Here is a 20,506-nt window from a genome sequence, read left to right as displayed (position 1 = left end):
ACCAGAATAAACTAAATCAAGGAGGTGAGAATAGTAAAGGCTGGAGTGAGCACCATCATCCAGGTCACAACAGGGTTCAAAATGTGTCCACCGGGGTGAGGGCATGAGCTGGAATCTGGAACTAATACATATCTAGATTTACATTTGAATTGTTCTCAGTTTGCCTCACAATTGAAAGATTTCATTTAGTAGATGAAGCTTTTTTTTAATACTGTCAATTAAGATAAATCGATTAGTAAGAACAGCATACTTACTGACATGGATCCTTGTTGAGATGTTGCCATGTGTGTAAATATCTGTGAAAGTAAATTGTTTGTTTTTCTCCACCTTCAACTGATTAGTTCCACAGTAGTAGAGCCCTTCATCGGTCTCAGTGATGTTAACGATCAGCAGGTCAAAGGACTCAGAGGAAGAGTTTCTCACAAAGTGGAAACGAGGTAGAGGATTCAGAACATGTTTTTCCTCCATAAAGTCTCTTCTCCATGCTTTTGGATTAAGGACGAGAGAAGGCTGGTTCTCATGAGAGCAGTTCCTGTACCACATGATGTATACTCCGGATGATAACTTGCAGTCACAGTAGAGAGTGATGTTGTCTCCTGGTCTGACTGTCATCTCCAACTCTGATCCAGAGGTCCAGTCATGAGTGCATGATACTACTACAGCAAAATGAAAGCAATCACAAAATCAAATATAAATGTGATGAGTGTGCATTACAACAGAGTAACACAGTGTATCCCACTACACTAAATGCAGATTACTGCTCATTACAGCACTGACAATGAACGCATTAATTTAATATAACACAATGAATAAAATATATTAAAACTGAATGAGTCTACCAAGTATTACCTAGCAGAATGACCAGAACAATACGGAGCCCTTCCATCTGTGATGATGACCTGATGAAGAAAAACGTGAAAGGTCTTACTGCTGGATGTACTGACCTGCCCAGACTTTTCTATTTAAGGACATGTCAGTTGTGATTGGCACGTTGAACTGAACACATTTTTTTGCGCTGGAAGTGGCCCAGTGTGAAAGTCACACGTTTGACACAGAGATGGGGGTTCAAAACCCGCTTGGGGTATAGATTGTGAGTGATTATTATATGTGTGTGTGGTTTCAATTGTCTGCTCTAAAAACAAACAAAAACATTACTTTAAACGCTGCTATCCCAAAAGCAGGTTTTGGAGATTTTTGCAAATTAAAAACATTGTCCAACAAGGAGGAAACAGGGAAGATGTGTTTAAAATGGGTCAGATCTCTCCTTCTGATGTAATGAACCACATAACCTCTCTGAGCTGCCCTAACTCTTCTCTATAGATAAAAGAGTATTGATAAATATAAACATAAGTAGAAGAAGCATTTTTTTTTTTTAACAAATAATGTTCTATCCAAAAATGCCAGAAGATGTTATTCAGACTCAACAGTGCAGATGAACATCTTGAATATGACTTTGTATGAAACCACTCTCTGCATCTGTCTGCAAACAATGGCCCTGTTGCACAGTGCAACCAGAGCTCGTCTTATCTGATCTAACAGTTATGATGCGTTCACTGATTAATTCCACCAACACCTTCAGCAGGTCACTATCTGCAGCTTCAGTCTCTCTGCATGCTGAGTGAGTGAGGGGATATTTTTCACTGTGAGTTTCCTGTGAGGCTAGTTTATTACAAGGTGTTACCTACACAATGTGGTTGAGGTTGGCTTGACTGTCATTGCTGTCTTGTAACTTCTAGTGAAAGGTCCATCCTTATTTATTTGAAATCTCCTTAAAAAACAAAAATACATGTTATTCTCTGTAGCAGAATGAGCCCCAACATAACACATATTTTGATGTGTATCAGACTCTACTGGAGGAGGATTGGGATTGATGGGTAACCTGAGATAAAAACAGGAAATAGCCCGAATACATCAATCATGTCTTGTCACACACAAACAGCCATCTTGGCCATTATGAAATGTTACAGTTAGATTTCTTCAGATTCAATGTTAAGAGTGAATCTGAAGCTGAATTGTAATCAACACAAACACAGGTTTTTTGTCTCAAGGTTTATTTTTATTATATATCAAATAAGTGGTGTCAGGAAATAAGAAATATAGTTAAGTACTACTTTTCAAAAATGGGGACAATGAGTGGCTATAACTATTCCGGCAAAATAGCACATACAATTTGATGTGTTTGTTCTCTTGTTTAAAGTGTTTACATCCTAGAAGTGTTGATGGCAGAATAGGTGACAGAACTCTGGGTTGTCTTCTTCTTTGGTCTCTGTGACGCCGGACGTATTTCTACTGCGGCATAACACACATCTTCATCCTTAAATGTAAAATGTGTTGTTTAGAATAATGATCATGTTCAGATTTATTGTCATGATAACTTATATCTTACTGTTACACCTACCTGATTTTGTCTTGTTTGAGGTGTTTGCTGATCAGTTTGAGGTTCTTCAGGGAAGAAATGAATAATTAAGTAATTATCACAGATATTTCTGATATCAAAAGCTAATCTTAAAAAGTAAGATAAACATTAGTTACCTTCTTTCTTACAGAGGTGATACACCAGGAGAGAGGAGAGGAGAGAGGACAGAGCAGCAACAGCTGGACACAGAGAGAACAGCAGCATCCAGCACACACCATTGCAGTCTTGTGGAGTCTCCTGGTGATCAGGCTCACTGGAGTCTAAAACAGCTGAATTAAACGCCACAATGTTTGTTTTTTTATTTTTATGAAAATAGTTTTATAACTCAGTGTAATACATGTTAAATTAAAAACTTAGAACCCAGATATGTCCAAGAATTAAATAAAATGGAGTTTTGGAGAACTCAATAAGCCTAAAGAAAAATTACATTGGCATTACCATTTTCTTTGAGCAAAGACCAATGCACAGGTTTCACCCTGTCAGGACCCTCTCATTTGTGTCTGAAGTTTATCAGATTTTTTGCTAATTCCACCATTATATGCGACATCTAACATTGTTTGAGCCTTTCCTCTCATATTTCTAACCCAACCATAAAAAAACGCATAGATAATCCTCAATTCCCTTTTAAGGGTGACTAACATGTACAGATACATGTGCCCCCAAAATGGGGTTGAATTGTTTTTGAAAAAGTCTATACACTATTCCACTTCAAGTTGGGTTTGTTGATGCAAATGTCTTTCATGTACAAAATGTGTTGTACGTGTGCTGTTGAATGGAATAATTTATATTATTTTTAGATCATCAATGATATAAGTGGACTCATAACTCTGATTACATTCAGTGCAATCAGCCATAGATCTCGCATGTACAAAACAAGAACAGCATACTTACTGAATTGGATCTTTGTTGAGATGTTGCCATATTTGTAAAGATGTCTGCGAGTAATGTGCTCTTCTTTCTCCACCTTCAACTGTTCAGTTCCACAGTAGTAGAGCCCTTCATCGGTCTCAGTGATGTTAATGATCAGCAGGTCATAGGTATCAGAGGAAAAGTTTCTCACAAAGTGGAAACGAGGGAGAGGATTCATTATGTGATCAGCGGTAGAGGATTTTGTCCATACATTTTTATCAAGGACAAGAGAAGGCTGGTTCTCATGAGAGCAGTTCCTGTACCACACGATGTATACTCCGGTTGATGACTTGCAGTCACAGTAGAGAGTGATGTTTTCTCCTGGTCTGACTGTCATCTCCAACTCTGATCCAGAGGTCCAACCATGACTGAAAGATACTACTCCTGGAAAACAAACACAATAGGCTCAGTGGAACAGGGTTTCACATTACAGCAGGGGCAGATTCCTCCTCCTAAAAACATAAAGAGAAGGTAAATACCAATTCTTTCCAAATGGATTTGTAATTAATAAATCAAAAATAATTACCCAAGAGAACATATATGAAAATGTGCAGCCCGTCCATGTGTGATGATGACCAAGAGTTAGAGCAAAACGAAACAGTGTCATGTCCTACGCAGACTTTTCCATTAAAGGAAGTATAGATGGTGATTGGCAGGTTGAGTGGAACATTTTTTTCTGATCTTGTTTTCTATTGGTTTGATGTGATCACTAGAGGGGATATAGTCCTAAAAAAGGATTAACCTCAGCGTCTAACTGAGATGTAGCCATTTACACGATAGATTACAGCCTAAAAAAACTTGCAGTAGTACCTTACACAAAGGACTTACACTGTATATTTGAATATTTCAGAGTTATAGACTTGGACATAATGATGCACAATTGCTACAAGTTGAACATCCTCCAATAGGACTAAAGTAAAAGATCAAATGCATGTCTTTACTGTGTACAGTAACAAAAGACTGCCTCATTTGTTACTATACTGTAACTTCTAACAGAGGGCATGGATCCCTATGCTTTTTCCCTGCTTAAATAAAACAAACGCGTCAAATGGATCATATTAAGTAGACCCTGCTCGAAGAAATGTGTTGAATCCCCAATTAACCCCTTTAACTTAATGGACCAGGAATCAAGACTTTATTTTGTTTATTCTTCAAAGTTCACAATTTGGACATGTTTCATCATCAGACCTCAACAATATGTACAATACAGGAGCGTTGGATTCGTAAAAACAACTTAAGTGTGTAGCCCAGAGTGTGCAGAGACCTTGCACATAAGCTGTGATCTGCTTGGCAACCACTGTTGTTCTGTTCTTATGGAAACACTCCGCTCGCCTTCCATAATGTCACCTGGTCAAAGAGTAAAGTAATCATCATACTGTAGCTGCTGCTTTGGCTACAGCTAATAGGAATAAAAGCACAAAAAATCATTGGCTCACAGATCGTGTTATTAATTAAAGAAAATGTAGGCTCATATTTGAATATAAATACTATACCAACCAGCAATGTGTATAGGTTTGGTGCAGTGTTACAAGTTTGTTTTGAGCTGGCTTAGCTGAGAGTTAGACCGTTATTGACTGCTGTAAGATATAAAACTGCTAATGTCTTCACTCATTTAACCATGGCTGTGGTTTTCTAAACCTTTTGTTTATTACAAAGGGTTGTATGCTATTTCAGCTAACGGCTTGGTTTTATAGTTCAACGGGCCACTAGTGTACATCTTCAATATGACTGCATAGGCTCTGCAGTCCTTTAATAGACATTAATAGATTTTGTAATCAGTTCCCAGAGCTTGAGACGGCCCAGTGTGAAAGTGGCTAACTCCAGGTATGGATTGTGAGTGATTATTATATGTATGTGAGGTTTCAATTTTTTGCTCTAAATACAAAAATCTGATCATTTTAAACGCTGCCATCCCAAAAGCAGTTTCATGTCGATTTCAACTTGCGAATTTCTGAATTTCAAACATTGTCCAACAATGAGGAAGCAGAAAACACACTTTTTAAGAAATATTTAACAAGCCCTTTGAAAAGAACAGCTTTTGCTAAAATGGGTCGGATCGGCCCCTACTTTGTTGAGCTCAGGATTTGATTTCTTTTTAATTCCCTTATAATAATTGGCACCTTCTTGAGTTCTTGAGTAGATAAAGGGGTAATAACATCATTGGGGTCATCAGGTGGGCACCCTCTTTCCTCAGTGTTTCGTTGATAGGCCCACAACATCTCCAGAGGGCTCAACGGTTTCACCTGGCGTCCCAGGTGAGCCCCCCCACACCGCTTTTACCCCTTCTGCTGGTTACTTTGCAGCCCAGATGGAATCTCTCCTTTTCAGCCACAGCCAGTTGCTACTTTGGTCAGCCGCTTCTCCCAGTGACTTGATGGCCTGTCGGAGTGCCTGCCCTCGGACCCCCATGCTTTGAAGAAGCCTAGTGGTTTATCTGGCTACAAAGCCTCTGCAGCCGTCCTCCACTGGGAGAACCTGTGTTTTCCATCCCCGCTGTACTGCCTCGGCTGATATAACCGAGTACTTTAAAAGCTTCATCGACTGCAGCCTCCCATTGTTCAGTTCATTAAACAATGTACAAGGACTTTGGTGAGGTTGAGCACATGATAGAATTGGAGGGATGAAACCCTCTTTAATGGTCACACATGCAGAGCACACAGCACACACAATGACATTTGTTCTCTGCTTTTTACCCATCCTAGTACTGGGTGCAGTGATCAAATCTGGCCTGAGATTGGTTGTGATGATCTCTGCCCGGTAGGTGAGCTTCTGATCTAGGTCAACTTGCATATCCCAGCTAATGTAGTATAACTTCTCTTTTCTGCCCTAACCCTTCTCCAGTAGAAGTCAGAAAAGTTTCACCTGCAGCCGGTGAGGCTAAAGTTCACAATCAGCATCCCCTCATCCTTCTCTGTTTTTCCAAGCATAACCTGTTTTGCAATATTCCCAGCCTCATTATTTCAATGTACTGTAGGTGTGTCTAAAGATAAATCAAGACTTGATTACTATGAGTTACCTTTGAATAAGTCAAAGGTAATTAAGTGAAAATACTATTTTGCAACAAAAGATCTTCCATCCGAAAATGCCACAAGATGTTATTCAGACTCAAGAATGCAGATAAACATCATAGCTTAAATATGACGTTGTATGAAACCACACTCTGCATCTGTCTGCAAACGATGGCCCTGTTGCAAAGTGCAACCAGAGCTCGTCTTATTTGATCTCACACAGTTATGATGTGGTCACTGATATGACAGATTCAAAAATAAACTGTACTTCTAAACATAGCTGAGGTTGATGAAGTTATACATAAATAACAACATCTAAGAAACTGACCTCTGACTTCAAGATTGTGGAGACTTTTATCATGTGAACAAAATCTACCACTTTTCAGAATAAACTTAAACATTGATCAAAAAACTAAACTCAATTCCACCAACACCTTCAGCAGGTCACTATCTGCAGCTTCAGTCTGTCTGCATGCTGAGCGAGTGAGGGGATGTTTGTCACCGTGGGTTTCCTGTAAAGCTTACTTTGAATTGTGTCAGACCACTGGTGAAGGGTACGTGGGGGCTGAAAACAGCTTTGGTGTCTTGTTGCAGGGATGGAATCATAAACGCCATTATGGAATGTAACTGATCGATTTCAGTCAAAGATGTGGACTGAAAGATGAACTGTACAAAACTCACATTTAAAATGCTTATTACAAAATAATACAAAGGTTAGGCATTGAGGCTCCACTGTTACACTCTACAAGACATTTTTACAAAGAGTGCTTATTAAATAACAGAATCGCCGGAGCCTACAGGTGGATGCTGGGGCAGAAAAGCAGCAGTGGTGCAGAAGTAGAGCAGAGAGAGATGGCAAGTCTGGCAGCTTAAAAAGAGCACCAGATTTAGGAGAACGTGTTTGGTTGGTGGTGAGTGCAGGCACGTCATGTTCATGTATCATTGTAGCTCATGTTGATGGCCTGAACTAGGTCGCAGGCTTCACTCACTCACTCACTCACTGCCATTGTTATGTTCTGTCAAAGGGAAATAATTTAACAGAAAAACGAAATAAATATCAGTAGGTGTTTATGTTTTTGTTAATGTCACATTAGATGTAAACTAAAGTAATGCTGATTTGATTGTTTTATTTTCATTTTGGAAATGTGTTATTGTAAGTGTAATTATGATGTAAAGTTCCAGCTGCTTTAGTGAATCAGTTTAAAACCTTGATGGCACATTGCGTCTCGTTCAGGCTCTTCGGGACAGCTTGCGCTATTTTGGTTTATTACTTCACATCTTACTCCATCAGCATTCCCCCCCCCTCACTCTGTGTACGCTTTTCAAGTGCTATCAAGTACAGCAACTCGATTAATGTTATGCTGTGTTCACACCGGACGCGATGCGACGTTTGGGGGCGGCGCGATTACATGTAAAGTCAATGCAGAGACGTGGACAGACGCGAATTCGCTCCGACGGCGTGCATGAAGCGGTGGACGCGGCGCGAATCACACGATTGAGGCGATTGAACGGTGCCGCATTAAACGCGAGAGTTCAATTTTTTCAACTCGAGCGTCAAATTCACATGACGCGTTCTCGCGGAAGCCAATCAGCGGTGAGGATCTCAGCCGCCGTCACTGACGTTCAACCACACAACATCAGCCGTTAGCTGTTAGCAGTTAGCACACAGAGCTCACAGCTCCTCATATCCGTTCAGAAACTGGACAAAAGTTAAACAAGTACAAACCACAGACTGTCTGTGTCATGGTGAATACAGTCGCTGCTTATTTATGTCTGTAGGCCGTTGTTATGAGTGTGGAATGAGCATATACAACGTTAGCTTAGCCTGGTCGACCCGATCTTCATTCAGAAAACAAGCATTTTAAAAGGTGTTTTGCCTGCCGTCTTGTCTGCAGACTTGTCAAAGCATTAATTCATGGTTGTTACTAACCGGTATCAGTATGTTGTTACTTCGGCATCATTTAGAAACGTGTATTACAATTTAATCACGGTAAAATATGTTCATTTGTTGTAGTTGTAGCTCCCGAGCCAGCGCGTCTTGTTTGAATGATGCGAGTAAACACAGCTGGCAGCCGCGGTGAACCTCCAGCGTTTAGAGCGATGCGATAGGAGCGATTAGAGCGAAGCGAATAGTCGCATCGCGTCCGGTGTGAACGCAGCATTATACAGGTTTATTTAAATAATCTTTGAGGAACAATAATGTAAAAACAACAACAACAAATACAACTAAATAATAAAACTAAAGACAACATTGGTGGCCACACATGTAAGCAGACATTTTTTATTTGAACAGTTGTCAATTTTACTTGTGGAATAGCTGGTACAACAATTACATTTAAATATTCGTTGCCGTTCAAATTGATTTGATTATTTGTAGGTATTCTTTTGTCTGAACAATTACAGACACATTTGAATAACCCTTGCACAAAAGTTATTGTTACCATCTACCATGCTGTACTACTGTAGCTAGCTTTTTTAAGTGGTGTCAGGAAATTAGAAATGGAGTAATTTAGAGAGTAAATATAGAGAACTTTGCAACGTATGAACTTGGAAAAATTTAAAACTACTACAAATGGGGCGAAGCCTGCAGCTAGTTCAGGCAGTCGACTCAAGAACCAATGAATTCAAACGTGACGTGCCTCGTCCCTCTTACAACCCACTAAACACATTCTCCTAAACCTGCCGCTCTATATAACTCAGATCTATCTGTCTCTGCCTCGCTAATGCTGCTGCTGCCTTTACATTGCTGCCTGCACCTGTAGGCTCGCCTGCAATGTTCTCTGTAAGTCTGTGGAGTGATGAGGCCCGAGCCAAGAAGCCAAACTCAAAGTATGCTGCTTCTAATAAACAAATCAAAGAAAAACATGAGTTTTCTGACTGAAATGTATTTTATGCACATTTTCTTACACATCAGTCATAGATTCTGCTTTGTGCTGTTGTTCAAACTCTTTACATCCTAGAAGTGTTGATGGCAGAATAGGTGACAGAACTCTGGGTTGTCGTCCTCTTTGGTCGATGTGACACCGGGCGAATTTCCAGTGCAGCAAAGCACACATCTTGATCCTTAAATATGACATTTGTTGTTTAGAATTATAATCATTTTCAGATATATTGTCATGATAATTGTATTTTACTGTTACACCTACCTGATTTTGTCTTGTTTGAGGTGTTTGCAGATCAGTTTGAGGTTCTTTAGCTGCAGAATTCAATACTTCATCATTACAGCATGGTACACTCACACAGTATCAAGAGAAGAGAATCATTGTCAATGAATTATCACAGATATGTCTGACATTACAAGTTCAACTTTAAAAGTGAGATAAACATTAGTTACCTTCTTTCTTACAGAGGTGGTACACCAGGAGAGAGGAGAGGAGAGAGGACAGAGCAGCAACAGCTGGACACAGAGAGAACAGCAGCATCCAGCACACACCATTGCAGTCACCGCAGTTTTGTGAAGTCTCATTGTGATCAGGCTCACTGGAGTCTAAAACAAAAAGTTTTGTCGATTAGCTTAATTCAGGGGTGTCCACATTTGGCCCCCGGGCCATTTTGAATCAGCCCTCAGCTAATTCAACAAATATAATGCAGTATGGCCCTCAAATGAAACTTGTGCTTGTCTTGTATTGTACTTCTTTTAACTCATTCCAGCAAATGCAATGTATGAATCAATATTGCTTGAGCCTGAAATAGAATCATCCCAAAGCTCACCATGCACAAAAATAAAGAATAAATACATATGGATGAAACATGCAGCCCCAGAATTAAGGAAATTATTTGTAACAATGTTTACAGTATTTCAGTACTGTACCATGCACATTAAGTCAATTGATTCCATACACTTCACTCACATATATATCTTGCAGGTACAAAACTGGAACAGCACACTTACTTAATCGGATTCTTGTTGAGACGTTGCCATTTGTGTAAAGATGTCTGCGAATAATTTGTTTTTCACTCTCCACATAAAACGTTTCAGTTCCACAGTAGTAGAGCCCTTCATCGGTCTCAGTGGTGTTAATGATCAGCAGGTCATAGGACTCAGAGGAAAAGTTTCTCACAAAGTGGAAACGAGGGAGAGGATTAAGTGCGCGTTCAATGTTTGTTAGTGTCCATACATTTTTAAGGACGAGAGAAGGCTGGTTCTCATGAGAGCAGTTCCTGTACCACACGATGTATACTCCGGTTGATAACTTGCAGTCACAGTAGAGACTGATGTTTTCTCCTGGTCTGACTGTCATCTCCAACTCTGATCCAGAGGTCCAACCATGACTGAAAGATACAACTCCTGGAAAACAAACACAATAGGCTCAGTGGAACAGGATTTCAGATTACAGCAGGGGCAGATTCCTCCTCCTAAAAACATAAAGAGAAGATAAATACCAATTCTTTCCAAATGGATTTGTAATTAATAAATCAAAAATAATTACCCAAGAGAACATATATGAAAATGTGCAGCCTGTCCATGTGTGATGAAGACCAAGAGTTAGAGCAAAGCGAAACAGTGTCATGTCCTACGCAGACTTTTCCATTAAAGGAAGTATAGATGGTGATTGGCAGGTTGAGTGGAACATTTTTTTCTGATCTTGTTTTCTATTGGTTTGATGCGATCACTAGAGGAGATATAGTCCTAAAAAGGATTAACCTCAGCGTCTAACTGAGATGTAGCCATTTACACGATAGATTACAGCCTAAAAAAACTTGAGTAGTACCTTACACAAAGGACTTACACTGTATATTTGAATATTTCAGAGTTATAGACTTGGACATAATGATGCACAATTGCTACAAGTTGAACATCCTCCAATAGGACTAAAGTAAAGGATCAAATGCATGTCTTTACTGTGTACAGTAACAAAAGACTGCCTCATTTGTTACTATACTGTAACTTCTAACAGAGGGCATGGATCCCTATGCTTTCTCCCTGCTTAAATAAAATAAATGCGTCAAATGGATCATATTAAGTAGACCCTGCTCTAAGAAATGTGTTGAATCCCCAATTAACCCCTTTAACTTAATGGATCAGGAATCAAGACTTTATTTTGTTTATTCTTCAAAGTTCACAATTTGGACATGTTTCAACATCAGACCTCAACAATATGTACAATACAGGAGCGTTGGATTCGTAAAAACAACTTAAGTGTGTAGCCCAGAGTGTGCAGAGACCTTGCACATAAGCTGTGATCTGCTTGGCTACCACTGTTGTTCTGTTCTTATGGAAACACTCCGCTCGCCTTCCATAATGTCACCTGGTCAAAGAGTAAAGTAATCATCATACTGTAGCTGCTGCTTTGGCTACAGCTAATAGGAATAAAAGCACAAAAAATCATCGGCTCACAGATCGTGTTATTAATTAAAGAAAATGTAGGCTCATATTTGAATATAAATACTATACCAACCAGCAATGTGTATAGGTTTGGTGCAGTGTTACAAGTTTGTTTTGAGCTGGCTTAGCTGAGAGTTAGACCGTTATTGACTGCTTCAAGGTGAGCTTCTGATCTAGGTCAACTTGCATATCCCAGCTAATGTAGTATAACACATAACTTCTCTTTTCTGCCCTAACCCTTCTCCAGTAGAAGTCAGAAAAGTTTCACCTGCAGCCGGTGAGGCTAAAGTTCACAATCAGCATCCCCTCATCCTTCTCTGTTTTTCCAAGCATAACCTGTTTTGCAATATTCCCAGCCTCATTATTTCAATGGAATGTAGGTGTGTATAAAGATAAATCAAGACTTGATAACTATGAGTTACCTTTGAATAAGTCAAAGGTAATTAAGTGAAAATACTATTTTGCAACAAAAAATCTTCCATCCGAAAATGCCACAAGATGTTATTCAGACTCAACAATGCAGATAAACATCATATCTTAAATATGACGTTGTATGAAACCACACTCTGCATCTGTCTGCAAACGATGGCCCTGTTGCAAAGTGCAACCAGAGCTCGTCTTATTTGATCTCACACAGTTATGATGTGGTCACTGATATCACAGATTCAAAAATAAACTGTACTTCTAAACATAGCTGAGGTTGATGAAGTTATACATACATAACAAAATCTAAGAAACTGACCTCTGACTTCAAGATTGTGGAGACTTTTATCATGTGAACAAAATCTACCACTTTTCAGAATAAACTTAAACATTGATCAAAAAACTAAACTCAATTCCACCAACACCTTCAGCAGGTCACTATCTGCAGCTTCAGTCTGTCTGCATGCTGAGCGAGTGAGGGGATGTTTGTCACTGTGGGTTTCCTGTAAAGCTTACTTTGAATTGTGTCAGACCACTGGTGAAGGGTACATGGGGGCTGAAAACAGCTTTGGTGTCTTGTTGCAGAGATGGAATCATAAACGCCATTATGGAATGTAACTGATCGATTTCAGTCAAAGATGTGGACTGAAAGATGAACTGTACAACAACTCACATTTAAAATGCTTATTACAAAATAATACAAAGGTTAGGCATTGAGGCTCCACTGTTACACTCTACAAGACATTTTTACAAAGAGTGCTTATTAAATAACAGAATCGCCGGAGCCTACAGGTGGATGCTGGGGCAGAAAAGCAGCAGTGGTGCAGAAGTAGAGCAGAGAGAGATGGCAAGTCTGGCAGCTTAAAAAGAGCACCAGATTTAGGAGAACGTGTTTGGTTGGTGGTGAGTGCAGGCACGTCATGTTCATGTGTCATTGTAGCTCAGGTTGATGGCCTGAACTAGGTCGCAGGCTTCACTCACGTATTTTACAACAACAATGGAGATCAATGTGCACATCTGATCAATTTTTACTTGTAATTGTGGAAGGGAAAAGTCACATCTATTTTGTAAAGAATACAATAATAAAGGAAGAATATAGCCAGTGTAAAATGTTTTCATGAATCAATTTCAGACAGTTGCGACAGTCCTAAATAATTAGGTGTATAATGGATGTATTGTTACTGCCATTGTTATGTTCTGCCAAAGGGAAATAATTGAATGGAAAACTAAATAAATATCAGTAGGTGTTTATGTTTTTGTTAATGTCACATTAGATGCAAAGTAATGCTGATTTTATTGTTTTATTTTCATTTTGGAAATGTGTTATTGTAATTGTAATTATGATGTAAAGTTCCAGCTGCTTTAGTGAATCAGTTCAAAACCAAGATGGTACATTGTGTCTCGTTCAGGCTCTTCGGGAACAGCTTGTTGTCTTCCTCATCCAGCGCTCTTTTGGTTTATTACTTCACATCTTACTCCATCAGCATTCTGAACAATTACAGACACATTTGAATAACCCTTACACAAAAGTTATTGTTACCATCTACAGTACCATGCTTTACTGTACTGTATGCCGGCTTTTAGAATGTTTTAAGTGGTGTCAGGAAATTAGAAATAGAGTAATTTAGAGAGTAAATATAGAGAACTTTGCAACGTATAAACTTTAAAAATGAAAAACTACTTCAAATGGGGCGAAGCCTCCGAGCTAGTTCAGCCAGTCAACTAAAGCACCAATGATACATTTAAACGTGACATGCCTTGTCCCTCTTACAACCAACCAAACACATTCTCCTAAACCTATATAACTCTATACTGCTCCACCACCACCCCAGCTTCCACCCCAGCACCCACCTGTAGGCTCAGGGGATAGTTATCTAATCATCACTCAATGTGCTATGTAAGTCTGTGGAGTGATGAGGCCCGAGCCTAGACACCAAAGTCAAACTATATGCTGCTTCTAATAAACATATCAAAGAAACACGTGAGTTTTCTGACTGAAATTTATTTAATTCACATTTTCTTACTCATCAGTCATATATTCTGCTTTGTGCTGTTGTTCAAACTCTTTACATCCTAGAAGTGTTGATGGCAGAATAGGTGCTGAAGTCAGAACTCTGGGTTGTCGTCCTCTTTGGTCTATGTGACGCCGGGCGAATTTCCAGTGCAGCATAACACACATCTTCATCCTTAAATGTTACATTTGTTGTTTAGAATTATAATCATTTTCAGATTTATTGTCATGATTATATTTTACTGTTACACCTACCTGATTTTGTCTTGTTTGAGGTGTTTGCTGATCAGTTTGAAGTTCTTTAGCTGCAGAATTCAATACGTCATCATTACAGCATGGTACAGTCACACAGTATCAAGAGAAGAGAATCATTGTCAATGAATTATCACAGATATGTCTGACATTACAAGTTAAACTTTAAAAGTGAGATAAACATTAGTTACCTTCTTTCTTACAGAGGTGGTACACCAGGAGAGAGGAGAGGAGAGAGGACAGAGCAGCAACAGCTGGACACAGAGAGAACAGCAGCATCCAGCACACACCATTGCAGTCTCGCATTACACCACAGTTTTGTGAAGTCTCATTGTGATCAGGCTCACTGGAGTCTAAAACAAAAAGTTTTGTCGATTAGCTTAATCCAGGGGTGTCCACATTTGGCCCCCGGGCCATTTTGAATCAGCCCTCAGCTAATTCAACAAATATAATGCAGTATGGCCCTCAAATGAAACTTGTGCTTGTCTTGTATTGTACTTCTTTTAACTCATTCCAGCAAATGCAATGTATGAATCAATATTGCTTGAGCCTGAAATAGAATCATCCCAAAGCTCACCATGCACAAAAATAAAGAATAAATACATATGGATGAAACATGCAGCCCCAGAATTAAGAACATTATTTGTAACAATGTTTACAGTATTTCAGTACTGTACCATGAACATTAAGTCAATTGATTCCATACACTTCACTCACATATATATCTTGCAGGTACAAAACTGGAACAGCACACTTACTTAATCGGATTCTTGTTGAGACGTTGCCATTTGTGTAAAGATGTCTGCGAGTAATTTGTTTTTCACTCTCCACATCAAACTTTACAGTTCCACAGTAGTAGAGCCCTTCATCGGTCTCAGTGGTGTTAATGATCAGCAGGTCATAGGACTCAGAGGAATAGTTTCTCACAAAGTGGAAACGAGGGAGAGGATTAAGTACGCGTTCAATGTTTGTGGTTTGTGTCCATTCATTTTTAAGGACGAGAGAAGGCTGGTTCTCATGAGAGCAGTTCCTGTACCACACGATGTATACTCCGGTTGATAACTTGCAGTCACAGTAGAGAGTGATGTTTTCTCCTGGTCTGACTGTCATCTCCAACTCTGATCCAGAGGTCCAACCATGACTGAAAGATACAACTCCTGGAAAACAAACATATGTAGTCAGTGTTTTCACATTAATGTAGGGGCAGATTCCATCTAAAATAAAATGAACATGTCAAAATGAATCATTCCAAATGGAAGTGTAATGAATTCATTCCAAAAATAGTATCAAAAGAAAAACCTAAGAGGATGAAAATGAAAATACGTGGCCCGTCCATGTGTGATGATGACCAAGAGTTAAAGACAAGTGAAACAGGTTTTACTCAGAGATATCACGTCATGCGCAGATATTTCCGTTAAAGGAAGTTAAGGCAATGATTGGTTGGGTTGAGTGGAAACATTGTTTCAGTTCTTGTCTTCTGTTGGTCCAGATATACGTGCTATTCTTGGCTTTGATGTGATCACTAGATAAGATATAGGCCCACAAAAGGATTAACCTTAGCATCAAACTGAGGTGTGGAGAAGTTAACAATCATCAAATAAGACAATGTTAAGGGATCCTACTGTATGGCCATTTGGGGTTGTTGTAGATCAGGGGGTAATGATCTGAAAATCATTTACAGATTTTGACAAACCCAACCTTGCCACATCCTCTTCCATAAAGACTTTATTCCGAAGAAAAATGTAAGTGGCCTGTATCGCAAGCAGAACTCTTCCAAAGTCTAAAGGACCAACTTTGAATAGCTCACAAAAGTTTTTTTGGGGGGTTTATGTGGAAAGTTTAAAGGTTATATGTATAGACAGTGTTTGGGTTTGAAGTTATAATCAGGATATCATATAGGGAGTTGATATTTAATACTACCTACTTGTTTAGGTGATGCTGTTCAACGGGTTTCCAAATAGATGGTTTTGCTTGCCATGTTTATACTGCTCTAACATTTGACTCAGTGGCATGGTTTTTCTGAATGAGAAGATATCCTGTTCTTAAAGACAGATTTATTTATGTTGGCTGTGGTAAAGACCAAAATTATTTAAAACTAAATAACAATATGTCATCTTATTTTTTGTTTTCATGTCAGCCTGTTGCCAGTTTTACACACTGAGACATATTTTAAACCTCAGTGGTAAGTATATTAATCAGGGATCTTCAGAAATAAATTCAATATTGATTGTATCTCCAATAATTTGATTTAACAAAATAAGTAATAAACCATCTTTTGTAGTGCCATTGTTCCATTTCAGATCTACAATGACAATCTGTGGCTAGAGGCTTTTACCTCAATCAAGTTCTTGGAAATTAATCTTGATTTACTCAATTATTAATCCACCTTCACACTATTGCATCATTCAAATATTTTTATTCAAATGCGTCTGTTGACCAACATTGAGGCCTCACAAAACTGGGAAACACAGATGAAAAAGTGTGCCCCACTCCAGATACACTGAGTTTACAACATGGGGTATGGATTTGTAAGTGGAAGCTCATTAAGATACAAAACATTTCATTTCATTGTTCAAAATTAATATCTTGATTAATACCATGTTGCCAACTATATTCAAAAAAGAAATTGGCAACCACATACAACATTATGTACATGAAATTAAATGTTATATATGCTTCGAAAACGATGCTACTGTTGATGACTTTTAAAAGCATACATAAAACAAATATTTAAAAAACACATGTAAAAAAATAACATTATTTACATGTCATATTTTATATTTTTAAAAGTCTTTATATTGTGTAACAAGCTAAATAACAAAACACATTTATTATAGAATTTAGACTAAAACATGGTTTGTGACGAAAGCTCAGAAATACCTTAAAATATATGTAAAATGTTACATTAAACATTTAGCATTATCACAGCAATTATGTTAAGACAAAAGAATGCAGATATTATGTTGGCACATCCATCAGTCAAAGACAATCAAAAAGTTGGCTTTGAAATAAAAATGTTTAAATCATTTAATATGACCTGTACTTCTAAACGTAGCTGAGGTGGCTGCAGATGCTTGGCTTGACTCTAGATATACATAAATATCACCATAACCAAACCACTGACTACTGTTTTCAAGCTTGTGGGAATTTCTACCATGTGAACAAAGCGTTGCACATTTAAGAACAACTTTATTAACTCTATTCCACCAACACCTTCAGCAGGCCACTCGTCTGCAGCTTCAGTCTGTCTGCATGCTGAGCGTGTGAGGGGATGTATGTGGGTTTCCTGTAAAGTGTATTTTGAATTGTCTCAGACCACTGGTGAACGGTATGTGGGGGCTGATAGCAGTTTGAGATAGAACAGGAAATTGTCTGAAAACAACTTTTGTGTCTGGAGAGATATAATCATAAAATCCATTATGAATTGTAACAGGTCGAATTCACTCAAAATGTGAATCGGAAGCCAAACTGTATTTCAGTCAGACATTCACATTTGAAATGTTTATTTACAGTAGCATATAGTAAGGCATCTAGGCACCAGCATCATCACTCTCCAGGATATTTTTTACATGGAATAAGAGGAGTGATGATTAAATAACTTTCCCCCGGAGCCTAGATCGATGCTGGGGCAGAAAAGCAGCAGTTGAGCAGAAGCAGGGCAGCAGCAGCATTGGCGATGCAGAGGGAGAGATGGCAAGTATTGCAGGTAAAATAGAGCACCAGATTTAGGAGAATGTTTTTGGTTGGTGGTATGAGGGGGTAAGGCACGTCACATGTGTGTGTCATTGTACCTCGAGTTGACTGCCTCAACTAGCTCACAGGCTATACACTCCATAACATCTAACAGGTGTTTTTTTGTATAGAGTCCAATGTGCACATCTGATCAAGTTTAAGTTGTAGTTTAAATTGTGGAAGAAAATAAAACAGACATCCATTATGTTAAGAAGAAAATAATAAAGGAAAACATTTCTTCAGTATACAATATGCTTTTTCACCAAATTCATTTAAATACACTTTGGTGTGGTCCATACCACTAACAGTGTCAACAGTCCTAAATACTTAAGTGGATTATGCATTTATTGTTACTGTCGTTATTATGGTCTGCTATAGGCTCTGTCATTAAATAAATCATATTTATTTCAAGTTCAAGTTTTTGATAATGTCACATAAATGTAAAGTAATGGCGTTTTTATTGTCTTCATTTCATTTGATTGATTGGAACCTCTTTTGAAGAGAAATGTGTTGTAGTAATTATGATGTAAAGGTCCAGCTGTTTTAATGAATCAGTTTTAAACCAAGATGGACATTTTTTTCTTGTTCAGGCTGTTCGGGACAGCTTGGTGTCTTCCTAATCCAGCGCTCTTTTAGTTTATCACTTCACATCTCCACTGGAGGTCAGAAGAGTTTCACATTCAGCCGGTGTGGCTAACAGATTCACCAGCCCTCTCTTTGTGTACGGTTTTCAAGTGCTACCAAATACACCAAATCTGTGTCTCTGTCTCTCTCAATCCAGCAATTTATGCAGTTAATACATTTAAAGCCTTTTCAGGTTCAGTCATGCAAAAACAACAAGAACAACAACAGTAGGGGAGTGTGACGTCATTTGAGACTGTTGAGTCACCCATTGTTTCTAAGCAACCATGGAACATATTGGTGACCACATATGTGAGCACACATTTTTGAAAAGTTATCTGCTGTACTCGCTGTGACGAAGACAGCCCAGTGGAATAATTGATCACTGCATTTACATTTTAAAATCTTTTGCAGTTCAAAGTTATTTTTTAGGGATTCTTGTGTACAATTACAGACACATTTGAATAAAACTTGGACATGAATTATTGCATAAATCTCTCATGCTGCTCTTCTGAAGCTAACTTTCTTTAAAGAGCCCCTGCCTTTCATAGACACAATATGGGGGGTTAACATAATGATTATAGTCTAGGGATTGTCAATGTGGATCAACATCCTCCGCATTAAGGGCAGAAACTGGTCACCCAAAAAAGTGAAACTATAGTCACATATAGTTAAAGATGTTTGTCACTGTGAGTTTCCTGCGATACTAACTGAATACAAGGTGTGACCTACACGATGTGGTTGAGGTCGGCTTGGCTGTCATTGTTGTCATGCTCTATACTCTATACTCTATATTCTAGGAAACTGTGTGGTAGGCCATCCTTAAATAACATGCCTGATTCAAACAATAGCCATGTGGCTTTTAAATGATGTATCCTTTTAACAAAATACATTTAATTCTCTTTAGAAGAATGAGCCCTAACTTAACAAATATTTGGACTTGATTCAGACTTTACTGGAGGAGGATTGGGAATGATGGGTAACTTGAGATAAAAACAGGAAATTGCCTGAAAACAGGTAAAGAGGCACTAAACCCAATCTTTATAAAACATGTCAACACTTCATGATCTAACAGATTGGCACAACAACTGAGAGAAAAGCAGGAGGGATTGAATACTTAAACTGAGCACATGAATGTAAACCTTCTGAATCTGAACTCCTTGCACTTTAGTTTGTTTCTGCCTAAACAGTGTGAATGTGATATTGTTGTCCATTTTCCGTCTATTGTTGTTTTTTTCCATCCTTCGCTCGGAACACAATTCGTGTGAAACACAAATCTTCATCCTGAGAGATCATTTGACATTTGTTATTTAGAAATATTGTTTGCTGTTATAAATAAAGATGTCTAACTGTGAAATATGAAACCACTGTTGACGAGGAGATGACTGCTAAAAGTTGCTGTTATAGATCAGTGTAGACTTTGTACATTTCCTAAATGTCCTGTGTTCATTACCTGATCCCATCTTGTTTGAATCCTGGTGTTAAGTCTTTTCTGGAGAATTTGAGGATCCTTATCTGCAAAATAAAATACAACAACATTACAAAGTACCACCGACTGCACCTATGAAAATATAGTTCACTACGAGAGCTTTCCTTTATGTATAAATAATAGATTTGACATAATTTCTTTTAAACAATAGTAGGGAAAACAATTGTGCTACAACAGTACCTGTTTTCTGACAGAAGAGATACACCAGAAGTTAAGTTCAACACATGAATTAAAAGTAAACACATCATTGTATTTGTTTATAAATCATATTTGTACCTACTGCATTAAAAAGAAAATAATAATAAAACAAAGAAAAATA

The 20,506-nt window shown here is 38.3% G+C and overlaps 2 protein-coding genes and 1 long non-coding RNA gene across 8 annotated transcripts; all 3 read right to left on the bottom strand.

The window, feature by feature from the left end:
• Positions 1 to 935, bottom strand: LOC117481633. The gene is made up of 3 exons (XR_004555792.1): positions 850 to 935; positions 255 to 656; positions 1 to 121 (listed from the first exon to the last, which is right to left on the bottom strand). It is a non-coding gene; the product is annotated as an uncharacterized LOC117481633 (long non-coding RNA).
• Positions 936 to 2,085: 1,150 nt separating this feature from the next.
• Positions 2,086 to 20,396, bottom strand: LOC117481622. Of its 4 annotated transcripts, XM_034129379.1 has the most exons (6): positions 20,368 to 20,396; positions 20,152 to 20,213; positions 3,308 to 3,709; positions 2,533 to 2,685; positions 2,399 to 2,442; positions 2,086 to 2,314 (listed from the first exon to the last, which is right to left on the bottom strand). In XM_034129379.1, the coding sequence occupies exons 2-6, from the start codon at positions 20,159 to 20,161 to the stop codon at positions 2,201 to 2,203; spliced, it is 723 nt and encodes a 240-aa protein (XP_033985270.1). In that variant the 5' UTR covers positions 20,162 to 20,213; positions 20,368 to 20,396; the 3' UTR covers positions 2,086 to 2,200. The 4 variants fall into 4 exon arrangements, with proteins under 4 accessions (XP_033985270.1, XP_033985268.1, XP_033985269.1 ...); XM_034129377.1 differs by lacking the exons at positions 20,152 to 20,213; positions 20,368 to 20,396 and adding an exon at positions 3,852 to 3,960; XM_034129378.1 differs by lacking the exons at positions 2,086 to 2,314; positions 2,399 to 2,442; positions 2,533 to 2,685; positions 3,308 to 3,709; positions 20,368 to 20,396 and adding exons at positions 14,121 to 14,268; positions 14,349 to 14,398; positions 14,537 to 14,698; positions 15,104 to 15,502 and having other exon boundaries at positions 20,152 to 20,258.
• LOC117481623 lies at positions 8,509 to 10,949 on the bottom strand. Of its 3 annotated transcripts, none has more exons than XM_034129382.1 (5): positions 10,764 to 10,949; positions 10,226 to 10,689; positions 9,668 to 9,820; positions 9,480 to 9,529; positions 8,509 to 9,396 (listed from the first exon to the last, which is right to left on the bottom strand). In XM_034129382.1, exons 2-5 carry the CDS (start codon positions 10,572 to 10,574, stop codon positions 9,283 to 9,285), a joined length of 666 nt encoding a protein of 221 aa, XP_033985273.1. In that variant the 5' UTR covers positions 10,575 to 10,689; positions 10,764 to 10,949; the 3' UTR covers positions 8,509 to 9,282. The 3 variants fall into 3 exon arrangements, with proteins under 3 accessions (XP_033985273.1, XP_033985271.1, XP_033985272.1); XM_034129380.1 differs by having other exon boundaries at positions 10,226 to 10,621; XM_034129381.1 differs by lacking the exon at positions 9,480 to 9,529 and having other exon boundaries at positions 10,226 to 10,621.
• Positions 20,397 to 20,506: the final 110 nt, after the last annotated feature.

This window comes from Trematomus bernacchii, unplaced genomic scaffold, assembly GCF_902827165.1.
Source record: "Trematomus bernacchii unplaced genomic scaffold, fTreBer1.1, whole genome shotgun sequence".
Classification (NCBI taxonomy): domain Eukaryota; kingdom Metazoa; phylum Chordata; class Actinopteri; order Perciformes; family Nototheniidae; genus Trematomus; species Trematomus bernacchii.
Note: the sequence above shows the minus strand (reverse complement) of the source record. Positions and strands in the feature narration are given on the sequence as shown.

Bases quoted from the DNA above. Each gene is read 5' to 3' on its own strand.
- LOC117481623 (XM_034129380.1), bottom strand. From the start codon at position 10,800: ATGGACAGGCTGCACATTTTCATATATGTTCTCTTGG. The intron at 9,821-10,225 runs GTAAGTGTGCTG...TTTTTGTTTTAG, and splicing joins CTCAACAAGAATCCGATTAA to ACTCCAGTGAGCCTGATCAC. The intron at 9,530-9,667 runs GTAACTAATGTT...TGAATTCTGCAG, and splicing joins CCACCTCTGTAAGAAAGAAG to CTAAAGAACCTCAAACTGAT.
- LOC117481622 (XM_034129375.1), bottom strand. From the start codon at position 15,681: ATGGACGGGCCACGTATTTTCATTTTCATCCTCTTAG. The intron at 15,503-15,644 runs GTTTTTCTTTTG...TTTGTTTTCCAG, and splicing joins TTTCATTTTCATCCTCTTAG to GAGTTGTATCTTTCAGTCAT. The intron at 14,699-15,103 runs GTAAGTGTGCTG...TTTTTGTTTTAG, and splicing joins CTCAACAAGAATCCGATTAA to ACTCCAGTGAGCCTGATCAC.